The 13,051-nt window shown below is 37.0% G+C and overlaps 2 protein-coding genes across 2 annotated transcripts; one reads left to right on the top strand and one right to left on the bottom strand.

Annotated features, from left to right (window-relative positions):
* The first annotated feature begins 467 nt into the window (after window positions 1–467).
* On the top strand, window positions 468–8,342 carry acot11b (acyl-CoA thioesterase 11b). Its single transcript, XM_056252275.1, has 16 exons — window positions 468–594; window positions 2,103–2,302; window positions 2,925–2,994; window positions 3,073–3,133; window positions 3,782–3,883; window positions 4,010–4,145; window positions 4,428–4,584; window positions 4,736–4,855; window positions 5,531–5,669; window positions 5,890–5,945; window positions 6,292–6,358; window positions 6,448–6,531; window positions 6,654–6,787; window positions 7,091–7,222; window positions 7,311–7,437; window positions 7,690–8,342. The coding sequence occupies exons 2-16, from the start codon at window positions 2,113–2,115 to the stop codon at window positions 7,846–7,848; spliced, it is 1,734 nt and encodes a 577-aa protein (XP_056108250.1). The 5' UTR covers window positions 468–594; window positions 2,103–2,112; the 3' UTR covers window positions 7,849–8,342.
* Window positions 8,343–8,983: 641 nt separating this feature from the next.
* Window positions 8,984–12,618, bottom strand: lrriq3 (leucine rich repeats and IQ motif containing 3). Its single transcript, XM_056252274.1, has 7 exons — window positions 12,352–12,618; window positions 11,170–11,493; window positions 10,957–11,087; window positions 10,635–10,788; window positions 9,964–10,038; window positions 9,757–9,877; window positions 8,984–9,685 (listed from the first exon to the last, which is right to left on the bottom strand). The coding sequence occupies exons 1-7, from the start codon at window positions 12,616–12,618 to the stop codon at window positions 9,051–9,053; spliced, it is 1,707 nt and encodes a 568-aa protein (XP_056108249.1). The 3' UTR covers window positions 8,984–9,050.
* Window positions 12,619–13,051: the final 433 nt, after the last annotated feature.

The raw sequence follows: 13,051 nt of genomic DNA, 5'->3' as shown, positions 1-13,051 counted from the left end.
TAATATAATATAAAATTCAAAGAAAATAGCATTAAAATGTAATTTAAAATTCATTATTATGCATATTTCTAAATATAACTTCAGTTAGCCTATTTATAGCCTATTAGCCTATGAACTTTACATACGCGAGAGTAATCATAACTGCACTCTTTGCAATACAATAGATTGAGAAATTCTTTGTAAGTAGGCTAATTACAAAAAGACATGTTTAAATATTGACTTCGGGTCTGTTGAATTCTTAAATTAGCCTAAAGTTATTAAAACCCTGTAAGCAGATTATATTTGTTTCGTAATATATATATTTTATATATATTTTAAAATGTGCTATTGTTAGCCTGTTGTTTCACCCTAATTTCATAAGGTCGGAGAGTTGATCTTGAGTAGCCTAATGGATTCAGTCTACCTTAAAAAGTTTCTGGGCGTCACTGTAACTTCATTGGGCTATGGGAACAGTAGAGCGCAGTGTGGACACTTTGTTTGACTGGGAATAAGAATGTATTTTTATTTATTTTCATATATCTTGCAAAGATTCAGACACCACACAGACATCGTTTCTTTCTTCGTGCAAATGAGAGTGGTTTAACATCTATTCGCGTAAGTTTGCTCATTACCCAAGGCTATTTTAGTTCAGACGCAGTAGACACTTGAATTGTCACAGAATAACCTGCTGTGTAAACTTTAGGAAAACGTAGGCTAATCATATGTTTTTCATAAAAATCAACAAATAAATGCATGCAACTTAATAATCGTGTAGCCTATATGTATTTTTTTGTCTTGAATTAGAAAAATAATTAATTAATATGCAACAGTTTGTCTATAATATATATAGTCTATAATAATTCATTATTTAATAACTTTATGTAGTCTCCCATAACCTTAACTCATAACAATGAAAACCATTTATGAATTAGCCAAATATGTCATTTGACAGCAGGTTAATGCCAGTCCAGAGTTTGTTAGAGGTCATGACTCTGTCTGACGCATGACAAGTGTTCCGTAGGCTAAATGAGAACCGAACAGGAGTTGCGTTTTGATGCTGAATAACGGCACACTGATATGATTGGTTAATTTATGCTTTTAATTGTAAAGTCCACCTGAAAACTATTGCGGAATATCAGCTGTGTTTTCTTGTAATATCTCTCTTAATGTTTGACTGTATACACAGGCTTGAGTTAATAACAAACAGAAACGAGTTAAGCGTATTAATCGCTATGACACGTAGTTTACAGACAAAAACGGCTTTGTCCTGTTTCTGATCTGGCTCCAATTCTCCTTCTTCATATTGTTTTGCTGTTTTACTTTCACATATCGCGAGCTATTTTTATTAGTTTTAATGCGTCTTTTACTGTTTTTCCAATCATTTTAAAGAACTTGTGTTTTTATTTTATAGACATGGAACATGTCTGTAAGATAGTGTTTGGCTAACTGGTGCAGGTTATTGCACCTAGAAAATAAACTGAAATGCATTGTGTTGCTAATACACACTGCTTGGGTGATAAAATAATTTTTCTTGATGTTTATAAAAAAAAAGTTTATTTTTTATTTTTTTTATTTACAATACGTATACAATACAATACAATACTATTTTTTATTAATGCAGAATAATCTGTTCATGTAGGGTCTGCAGTAATTCCAGAAGGAATTTTCTCTGATTATAAATCTGTTGCAAGTGTAGCACTTTCAAGTAGTCTTATTTTTTTTTTTAAACTAAATTGGTATGACTAATCCCTTTTGAACTGACTTTAAAATTGCTGTGACTCATGAAAATAACAAGCAAAATGGACAGGTCACAATTAGTGACTGTATAACATTTGGAATCAGATATGATAATATAAAAGGTTTAAAAGAAGCATGAGCTTGTGTGATGACTTAATGTGCCTTGACCTCACCATGAATCCTGTGAAAATGACAAGTTACCTGTCCTGATATTCAAGCAAATGTTTATACAAGAAAACTTTATATTAGAGGATGGCCTTAAAACAAGGCCTACATTTCCTGAACTTTTGACCTTCCACCAATATGTTTCAAGGCAGTGATACTCTATGATTTTGATACCGCCAAATATGGATCTTAATATGTAAATATATTGCTCTGTCCAACAGAGCCCTAGCCATGGCAAGTGAGATCAGGGACCCTATGCTGCTGGCAGAGCCCATGTTCATTCTGGAGAATGGGGAGATGTATAGGAACCCAACTGAAGTAAAGATGAGCCAGATAGTTCTTCCCTGCCATGCAAACCACTGTGGAGAACTCAGTTCTGGGCAGCTGCTCAAGTGGATGGACTCCACCGCCTGCCTGTCAGGTCCGTTTGGGGTATTCTTAATGTTAGAGACAAACTGAGTTGCTGTCACTGTTTGAATGAAACCATGATTATTTTATTTTATTTTAAATTCAGTTCACAACTGATCCCTGCCAATGATCCACTAAAATCAAGTACATTTTTTAAGGTGATTTCATTTCACTCTGAATCATTGCCGTCACCTCCGATATTCATGTAAACACCCCCACACCATATGCTTGTACTAAGTGTCATTAGACATCGCAGATGGAGGAGTCTTTACAGTTTAGACTGTGATTTCCATCCTCTTACCGTGAATAAACAGAGTAACGGGCTGGTGAGAAAGTTTAATAGCAGTTGGAATGATTTTTAATCATATTTAGCTGATAAAAGGCGAAAGCATTTCTGTGGCTAAACCTTTGTAGCACTGTGAAAAGCACAGATGGTGGTTGGTAACAGCTTTACATGCTTCCCTTCATGTTGCTCGAGATGAGCTGCGCTGGCCTGTTTGTTTTCTCTTCATTCGGAAGCGCAGAACCTTATTACCTTCAGAATTACCTACTTGCGTTTTCAGAAGAACCTGCTTAAATACTTGCTTTGGGTGTAAACATTTAATAATCATCAATATTTGCTCTCTTGTTTCCAGCTGAAAGACATGCTGGCTGCTCCTGTATCACAGCTTCAGTGGATGACATTCACTTTGAAACAACTATAGGGTAAAAACATATACAGGAACTTACTTCAAATTGAAACAACACGTTTTTGCTTGATTATATGTTTTGTTGCTTCTTCAGGATTGGACAGGTTGTAAACATTACAGCCAAAGTCAACAGAGCCTTCACATCCAGCATGGAGGTTTGTGGGATCTATACTGCCATTTAATATTCACTTAATATTCAGCAATATTATGGATTTCACTGCACTGACACTATTGGATGAGAACTGAACTGAGCTGGATGATGACATCACTGTTTTCTGCAGAGCTGCTTTATAGCTAAATTGAACTAATTTCACAATGGATTAACTTTACAGTTATTGAACCAAACTGAATCAACTCTGAACAATTCAGGACACTATTGTCTTTTTAGAGCTGCTTTGCAGCAGAATTGAATTCTGTTTGCATCATTGAATCATTATTTTCCTGTTTATCACTGTAAAGCTGCTTTGAAACTATTTGTGTTGTATAAAGCACTATATAAATAAAGGTGACTATTTAGCGCAAATTAGAGAGAACAAATGATTTTATTAATCAAAAATCTATTGATATTATTTACATGTCGAATTTTGGTCATTGGCTAATGAACAACCAAAACACTGCATTTCACTTCTGCTCTAGCTTGAGCTCTAATCTAGTTTATACTGGAAACTTGTCTACTTTAAATATATCTGTCTCTTATGATGAATTACTTGCACTGTTTCTGATTTGTAATTCACTTTGGACAAAAGCTTCTGCTAAATGAATAAAACCAAACGTGTGACTGATGATGTCGGTCTTTGTCACAGGTTGGTATTTCGGTGAGCTGTGAAGATCTCTTTAGTGACAGACAGTGGAAGGTCTGCCACGCTTTCGCCACCTTTGTGGCCCGTCGTACAGAAGCAGGAAAGGTAAGAAACGTCACTGAAACAAATATTTTTAGGCACACCTTTGAATCAGATCTGTAGAAGATCTTGGCTTTGCTCCATGTCTTGTTAGAGTTGTGATTGATCAGTGCAGTGTTTGGGTTTGCACAGGTACAGCTCATGCAGGCGATTCCACGCACGCAGGCAGAGCAGATGGAGTACAGCCTCGCAGCCGAGCGCAGGAGGATGAGACTAATCCACGCAGAGACTATTATCGACCTCCTCAGCAGCTGCTCCTCTCAGACAGGTGAGCAGAGACTCTCTCCAGGTGTGTTTGTTTACTTCCAAGACTTTGAAGCGAGGCCACGGGAAATGAGTCATGAATCAGAAGTTGTGTTCATGATTAAAAGTGTCATTTGGTTTGTTTGGTGTCTCTTCATGAGTATTCCGCCAACATTCATTTAAGCATATATATGTGCAGTAAACCTTCACCGTTCGCTTTCAAAGGGTCACGTGGTTTGAAGTGTGTAGAATAAAGAGAGTGGAAGATGCACTAGCTCTGATAAGTGGTGCTCTATTTGTTTGTCAGTGAGTGAGCATCTAGATTACCAGGATGCGGTGCCTGCAGAGAGAACTCGGGTAGAAAGCGTCGAGCTGGTGCTGCCGCCTCATGCCAATCACCAGGTCAGCACCTTCGGTGGACAAATCATGGCCTGGATGGAGAATGTAGCCACCATCTCTGCCAGGTGTACAGTCACTGTTCTACTACAGTTGAATCTGATGACAAAAAACTCATTCAGGATATTCTATTATATTCTTTTAAAGAAAAATAATTAGAACCTGTAAATAAACCATTGGTGTTTTGGTGCATTATACTCTGTATGCTTTTTCCTCTAGCCGTTTGTGTAATGCTCACCCAATTCTGCGGAGCATAGACATGTTCCACTTTCGTGGCCCCTCCCACATTGGAGACAGACTGGTGTTGAAGGCAATCGTAAACAATGCTTTCAAGAAAAGGTACCACTATATGAAAATAAAAATTGTGCTGACCACTGGGGCGAATACCCCAAACATTCAAAAGTTTGGTGTTAATAGGATTTTTTTTGGAAGTTGAAAGTTTCTGAAAAATAACAATTCTGTCATTAATTACTCACCCTCATGTCATCCCAATCCTGTAAGACATTTGTTCATTTTCTGAACACAAATGAAGGTCTTATTACTTACTACCACTTTCAAGCCGGCAGAACACAACATTAAAGTGATCCATGTGACTCCAGTGGTTTAACCTCAATTTTATAAAGCGAAACAAGTGTTTTTTCGAGAAAAAAAATCTGAATTTGGCACTCTGTGGGTCTATTTAAAAAATATTGATCTCCAACATGCGTTCACGCAACAACGTCTGCTCCCGCATCAACACAACACACATGCGTCGTGGTGCTCTCGTGATGATGCTGAAAACTCAGCTTTGCCATCACAGGAATAAATTACATTTTAAAATATATTAAAATATAAAACTATTATTATTTTATTACATTTAGTATTATATTTATTTTATTGTATTAAAAACACTAAAAAACCTATTATATATTTTATAATATCATAAACAAGCTATGACTCAGTATCACTTACATCCATGAATCAAGAAGCCTGATTTATCCTTGCACAACTGTTATGTTGTGTTTGCTATTCCAGTATGGAGGTGGGAGTGTGTGCAGAGGCCTATCAGGGTGGAGAACCCCTACGACACATCAACACTGCCTTCATGAACTTTGAGGTCTTGGACAATGACAGGAAGCCACGCACTTTGCCAAGGATACGGCCTGAGCCTGTGGTGAGCGCTGTAACATTCTTATAATCCCTCACATGGTGGATAAGTTAAACTTGTTGACAGAGGAGTTTGTTGGATGGGTTCAAGAGGGTGAAACAGAATCAGTGCTGGAACTGAAGTGCTTCCTTGACATGAAAACGTGCAGTTTTTAAAACCGTATCTTATTTAGATTTGATTTATATTTCAGATTAGAAATCATAATCTCCTCATCCTGTCTTTTTAGGATGGTAAGAGGCGCTTTCAGGAAGCCATAGCCAGAAAGAAAATCCGCCTCGACAGGTAGGATCCTGTAGATTGTCTCTTTTATAACAGGTTTGGCTGGTTTCAGACAAGGCTTAAACCTAGTCCCAGACTAAAATGCATGTTTGAGCTGTCTTAACTGAAAGAAACTTGCTCTGTCATATCTTAAAATATGTCATTGCCATTGTTTTATCCCAAGATTCAATATTTTTTCTAACGCACATTTATAAAAGCCACTTAAGCCTGGCTTAATCTAAGCCTTGTCTGTGAAACCAGGCCGTTTTGTAATATTTTTATGATCATATGCTATTTATAAGCTCTAGCTGTATGTCATATTCAAAGTTGGATGGGAAACTGATCACATGAGTATGCTCTCCTCTTACAGGAAGTACATAATATCCTGCAAGCAAAGTGAGGTTCCTCTCTCAGTTCCCTGGGACCCAAGTAACCAGGTATATTAATCTGTTCTACGAGCTATAAATGTCATGGATATATTCAAAATACTTTTCTGAATCACGTGACTATTCCATTATCTTGCCAGATGTACCTCAGTTACAATAATGTTTCGGCACTGAAAATGTTAGCTGCCCGGACCAACTGGGTCTTGACCTCAGAGAAAAACAAGGTGGATAATCTTTGTAAACTCTATATTTAAAGTTTTCATTTTGTCCTTTTGAGATTACATGGGTGATTTGAGCAGTCAAAAAAAGCTTGAGAGAAATTTATGAGCTGAAACGTTGTGCCCAGGTGAGCTTATACACGCTGGAGGAGAACCAGATTTTATGCTTTAAGGTGGAGACCCATGTGGCCATGGCAGCCGAGCAGGTGTTTCTGTTACTGTCTGATCTAAGGCGAAGGAAGGCATGGGACCACCACTATCAGTATGTCAAATGTATTTTGCTGCATCAAAATGACTGTGAGGAATCCTATGAGAATGGCTCACTAATATAACATTTGAATTATTTACAATTACTACATCTCACTATATTATTCATCTTCCCAAATAAACAATATGACCAGGGTGGCTGGTACAGAAAATGTTGAATTATGTACTATATTGCAACAACTGAATTTTGTTGTTTTTCAGGTCATCTTGTAGATAAAGCTAAATTATCAGCCAGTTTCAAATTACTTAACGTAGAACTAACATTATAACTGAGCATAATAAATATGCTCTTATACAGAGAGTGCGAAGTGATAACCGACCCACATGAAGACGACACCATCTACCGTGTTGTCACCCCCTCTGTGACTAAAGGAGGCAAAGACCAGGAATTCATCCTCCTGGCCTCTAGGAGGCGCCCTTGTGATTCTGGGTAAACCTCCAAATCCTAAAGAATGAATTTTGTTTTGTCTTTCTAAAGGACAATATAACATAAGTTATTATATATTTGTCCTTTTTAGAGACCCTTACTTGATTGCCTTGCGTTCTGTTACCCTGCCTGCGTACCCTCCTACTGAAGACTACAACAGAGGAGAGGTGCTCTGTGCTGGGTTCAGTATCTGGGAAGAGGAAAGCTCTTTCACAAAGGTGATAAATACACAGAAAACATAATGGACACTTATACCGAATGACTGAATGAGTCAGAGTTCAAGAATTAACACAGCTTTAAACATAACAATCTCTTTAACTGAAATAATGCGTGTACATTAGCCAATAATACCATTTATTATAACTCATGTTTAGAAACTGCTTAGAGTGGTTCCTGATTCTGCCACAGGTGTTAAAGTACTAAAGGTTAAGTGTGTCTGGCTTACATGCTTATGTATGCATTTCTCTCAGATTTCTTACTACAACCAGGCCACTCCTGGCGTGCTGCCCTACATCTCCACTGACATCGCTGGGCTTTCCTCCAGCTTCTACTGCACCTTTGCCTCATGTAGTGCTTTCCTGGAGGGGAATAAAGACAGCCTGGCTTCTCTGCCCACCTCCACCCTGTGACAAAACTCAGGGAGAAGTTGAAGTCGACATTCTGTGCTATTCAGTGATTGATTTTGTTTCTGAAAAATAATGATTTGGGTCGAGACGTCACTGTAGAATTGGGATGACATAGACTTTCACATCTGAGTTCAGTATAAAAGATCATGACCCGTTTGGTACATATTAATACTCTTTTTCCACATGAATTCAGAAAAAGGTATTAGTTTACTTTTCATGATCCTTTTTCTGTTAAAACACCAGATTCGTAAATATATTACACATTATTTTATAATGTAGATAGATATGATGAATAGTATTATTTAAAAAATAGATATTTTTAATATATATATTCACCTTCTTGACTATAAGCTAGAATTCAGGGTTATGTGCAATCATGTAAAAATCTCTACAGATGGCTTTACCAGAAGACTAAGCTAGTATATTGCCCTGTTGTCCTTATCAATGAGTTTAGTACTCAAAATAATATGAATAACCTTCAAATAGGTGGCAAGGTCGATATGTGGTACTTCCTATGACAAGTTCAAGTCAAGATCAAGTTTGCATACATTTTCAGTCTAGTCATTTACAAATGTTAGATTCTATACATTTTTATGTTAGGCCAGAACAATACATTGAATTTCACATTCCTGATTTGTTAGACTTCTGGATGAAGACATGGGATAATGATTTTTGATATTGTTTTCATTAATACTATTACATGTAGCAATTTAGTGCAGTACGTCTTTATTCATTCTCCAGCAAAATTGGTTTGGGCATTAAAAGATGATTTAAAGATCCTTGTGTTATACTATGAAAAATTGCAATGATTTGACTTGCTGAACGTGCCATTCAGTTCATCTTTCTTACGTGCTATTTTAATGAGTGTAATGATGACTCAGTGTGGAATTATTTGTTATGTAAAGTTAGACTGGCTTTAATACTAGTTACTCTTGACGTGTGCCTGACGGACGGGGGTGGTTGTGTATTAGGAGATTATTTTTGGATCCCTGTTATGTAATGTTTTGGATTTTAAAAGGCGGAGCATATCCCATTATCTATAATTTATATAACCTTTGCAGACATCTTCAGGTGAGTACTATAATATATTATACTATTCTATACTATAGTAAATCTGCTTTTGAATCTACACAAGGGGTTCAAACTAACACATTCAAATGTCATGTTCCATGTTAAACTGAGTTTTATTAATAGGATTCATGCATCTATTGCTGGTTAGCACATTTCCATGTGCTATATCGGAGTACGGCCCTCGCTAGAGAGATGTGCTGTTGGCTGAACCGGCAAACCATCTTTTGCTCCTGAATCCTCCTCCTCTTCTCTTCCAGAAACTGGGAATGTTTCTGGCGCGCATGATGGACGTCCCGTTCCAGCTTGGCTCTCTGTATAATGAGAGTTTTCTCCATATCAGCCTTTTCACGCTCCTGACGCAGACGCACGTCTGTCTTCCGAGCCTCCATGAAGTCGTATCTGCGGCCTTTGGCCACTTCATGGTCAACGTGGTGCTCTGTAACCTTCTCTGCAAGATGTTTCTGTATTCTGGCCTCGTCGAATGATTGATGGGCTCTTTCAATTACTTTAAAGGGAGTGAGGCTGATTTTGTCGTGGCAACGACCAACCAGCCGCTTCCCTGAAGTAATGGCAGGTGAGTGAGGCTGTAGACCAGGTCTTTGAGTGTGAAAATGGCTGAAAGCCTCGCGGATGTCCTGCCCCACAGCTTTACGGGACCACAACATGTCACTCAGTGGCTCACTCTGGTGGACCAAAGCCTTCAGTCCCAAAACATGAAAGGTTCCTTCCTCAATTTCTTCATTACAGAGGTCACCATTCACATTAGTATCTGGACATACAAAACAGGCTATTGGTGAATACAATTTAAGAAAGCTAATTAAAGCTATAACTCTATTGTACCTTGGTCAAATGTGCTTATTTGGACTTCAGATTTCAGACTTCTGCATTTAGGGCTGTTGTATGGTACTATCATGTCTTGTTGACCATCAAATGATTCAGCATTTGTAGCTTCCTCAAAAACCTGTGTAAAAGTGACCAATGCATGATTACTAAACAGTCTACTTTTAGATATAGTGTTAAGTGTTAATACTTATACTATCACATTACCTCTGGGCAGAGAGTTTGCATCAGCTTATTAAGGTTTACGTGAAGCCTTTTGATCTCTGTATTCTTTTCCTTTGGCTGACAAACATAACTACATGTTAGAATACAGCACCAGAGTTACAAAGCACACATTTTTTCACTAATTAACAATATGCAGTATAATGTGATACTATTCAAAAGTTTGGGGTCAGTAAGATTTTTTTTTTTTTAAAGAAAGAAAGGAATACTTATATTAATCAAATAAATTGTCCAAAAATGACAGTGAGTACATTTATAATACAAATTCATGCGGGTTTTTTTACTTTCTATTCATCCAAAAATATTGAATTTCTTTTTTTTTTCATGGTTTCCACAAAAATGTTTATCAGCACAACTGTTTTCAGCATTGATAATAATAAGAATTATTTCTTGAGCAGCAAATCAGCATATTAGAATGATTTCTGAAGGATCATGTGACACTAAAGACTGGCGTAATGATGCTAAAAATTCAGCTTTGCTATTACAGGAATAAATTAAAATATATTCAGAGGAAAAATAGCTATTTTAAATTGTACTAATATTTCACAATATTGCTGTTTTAACTGTTTTGTTTTTCAATCAAATATAACATAAAAAAATCTTACCGACCCTAAACTTTTGAATGGTAGTGTACATCAGTCAAATATTGTACATACTAGCTCATGGTTGTCATCTGTGTCCTCCTCGATGGTTTTCTGAGACTGAGATGGTTGCTGCTCATTTTCTGCCCTCACAGGTGGGGTGGAAATTAATGGTTTCCCAGACGCTGTGTGTTTCATTGGTGTTTCTTTGGTGTTTCTACTACAAAGTCTGACAATGCAGAATTCTTCTTAAAAAAACAACTTCTATAGACCCACGAATAAATATCCCAAATAATATTTCCACTGGTAAGTAATTGCCCTGTACATTTTAGTGAAGCATAAAATGTTGCTTAGCAAATGTCAAGATATCAAAAACTCTGCAACATAACATATTTACCCAAGACTTTTTCTAATTAAATGGCCTCGGATCCAGCGCTGTACAATAAGTGTAGGAGAATAAAAGGCCTGAATCCTGTTTATTTCAGTGATTATCTTATACACAGCTTTCATCTCGGTCTCAAATGAATCCTGAAGAAAAAGAAAACATCAAAATATGATTTGGACACAACGGTTAACACAGCAAACAAAGAAGAAAATAATGAGCACTAACCGACTTTGTAGACGGGTACAAACTGACACAAAAGTGTTGCTTCATTGCTTTGAAATGTAAGGGAAGGGACCAGTTTTGGATGATTTCCTCGTCAGAGATAACAAAGTTGTCCAAGGCCTTCAGTGACCATATGTTGTTGACCAGACAGTGCCTGTAGTTCTTCTTTAAACTGAGTGGGGTGTCATAGAGAGTTAAAGCAGTCAGGTTTAAACAGCCCGAGAGGCCTTTAATATTGTCCCAGGTTGACATGTTGTTATCGTGTAGATATAGAAGTTGTAATTCTCTCAGATGACTCCAACATGAAGCATCAGGGAGCTGAACGATCTGAGCAAAAAGATGATTATTAGTGATTTGTTCTCCTTAAAGGGATAGTTCGGCCAAAAATGAAAATTCTGTCATTAATTACTCACCCTCATGTCGTTCCAAACCCTTAAGACTTCCGTTCATCTTCGAAACACAAATGAAGATCTTTTTGATGAAATCTGAGATTTCTGTCCCTCAGCTATGCAACCACCATTTTGATGCTTCAAAAAGTTCATAAAGAGATCGTAAAACTAATCCATATGAATTGAGCAGTTTAGTCCAAATTTTCTGAAGAGGCTTAATCGCTTTATATGATGAACCGATTTAATTTAGTCTTTTATTCACATCTCACAATAAACTTCACATATGTTCACATATAAACATCAACACACATCAGTTGTGGTAAACGGAAGCTCGAGCATGTTCGCTTGACGTGCGAGAACCAATGAGGGTCATTCTTGTGTTACGCAGCACGTTTGAGCTTCCTCAAGAGGTTTGTTCTCGCACATCAAGCAGGTTCGGTTGAGCTTCTGTTTATGTTCGCTGATCAATGTGTGAAAAGCCTAAATTAAATCTGTTCATCATATAAAGCGATCAAGTCAGTCAATTTGGACTAAACCGCTCAATTCATATGGATTGAGTTTATTTACTTTTTGAAGCGTCAAAATGTCAGGTGCGTAGCTGTCAATGGAGGGACAAAAATCTCTCAGATTTCATTAAAAAAAATCTTCATTTGTGTTCCAAAGATGAACGAAAGTCTTAAGGGTTTGGGACAAAATGAGAGTGAGTAATTTAATGACAGAATTTTCAGTTTTGGGTGAACTATCATTTAAAAAAAGTGAATCAAATATTCAGGGTTCAATTAAATGTAGTAAATACCTGATTGCCTTTTAAATCTAACTTCACCAAGTGAGTGCATGCCATCAGAGCTTCGATCCTGGTCAGAAAGTTGTCAGCCAAGATGCAAATCCTCATTGCTCTGCAAGCTCCAATCTGATCCAGACTCTTTAAAAGCAAACTGCTCAATCTGACCATCACAATGTCCTTCGGGTCTTTCTCACCCTCTGATGTCCAGTAGCCATGATCCAGTATCAGAGACTGGGAGCAGTTTACCAAATAGTCCCAGTGTGCTTTCAGCGAATTCATTTTAAAAAAAAATTGAAATTCATATCTTTTCCATTTTCTGAAGGAAACAAAACATCCTGAATTAGGCCTATTGTCAACACTGCATGACAGTACTATTCCAAATACATATTTGAATGTTTTACTGAAATTAAACTATTCAAATCTCAATCTGCTGTTGAGTTTGTTCTTACCATGGTTGTGTGCCTGGTTCTCAATTGTACTCTTTTGTTGACTGTATAAAAGCAAGATAAAAGTTGCTATGACAACAATGATTGGAAATACAAGAATCTTCTCCAAACATTTTCTTGCAAACCTCTTACACTACATTACAAATAAAATACAAAGAATATTAATTTTATGTCGGGAGGTTGGATATTTAATTAATTCAGTTTAACGTAGCCTAAATGATTTTGATGAAGAGAGCGATAAATAAATAAAAACACACACGTCAGAG

Source organism: Rhinichthys klamathensis, unplaced genomic scaffold, assembly GCF_029890125.1.
Source record: "Rhinichthys klamathensis goyatoka isolate OS25496 unplaced genomic scaffold, OSU_Roscu_1.1 h1tg000094l_1, whole genome shotgun sequence".
NCBI lineage: Eukaryota > Metazoa > Chordata > Actinopteri > Cypriniformes > Leuciscidae > Rhinichthys > Rhinichthys klamathensis.
This window is presented reverse-complemented; position numbering and strand designations above follow the sequence as displayed.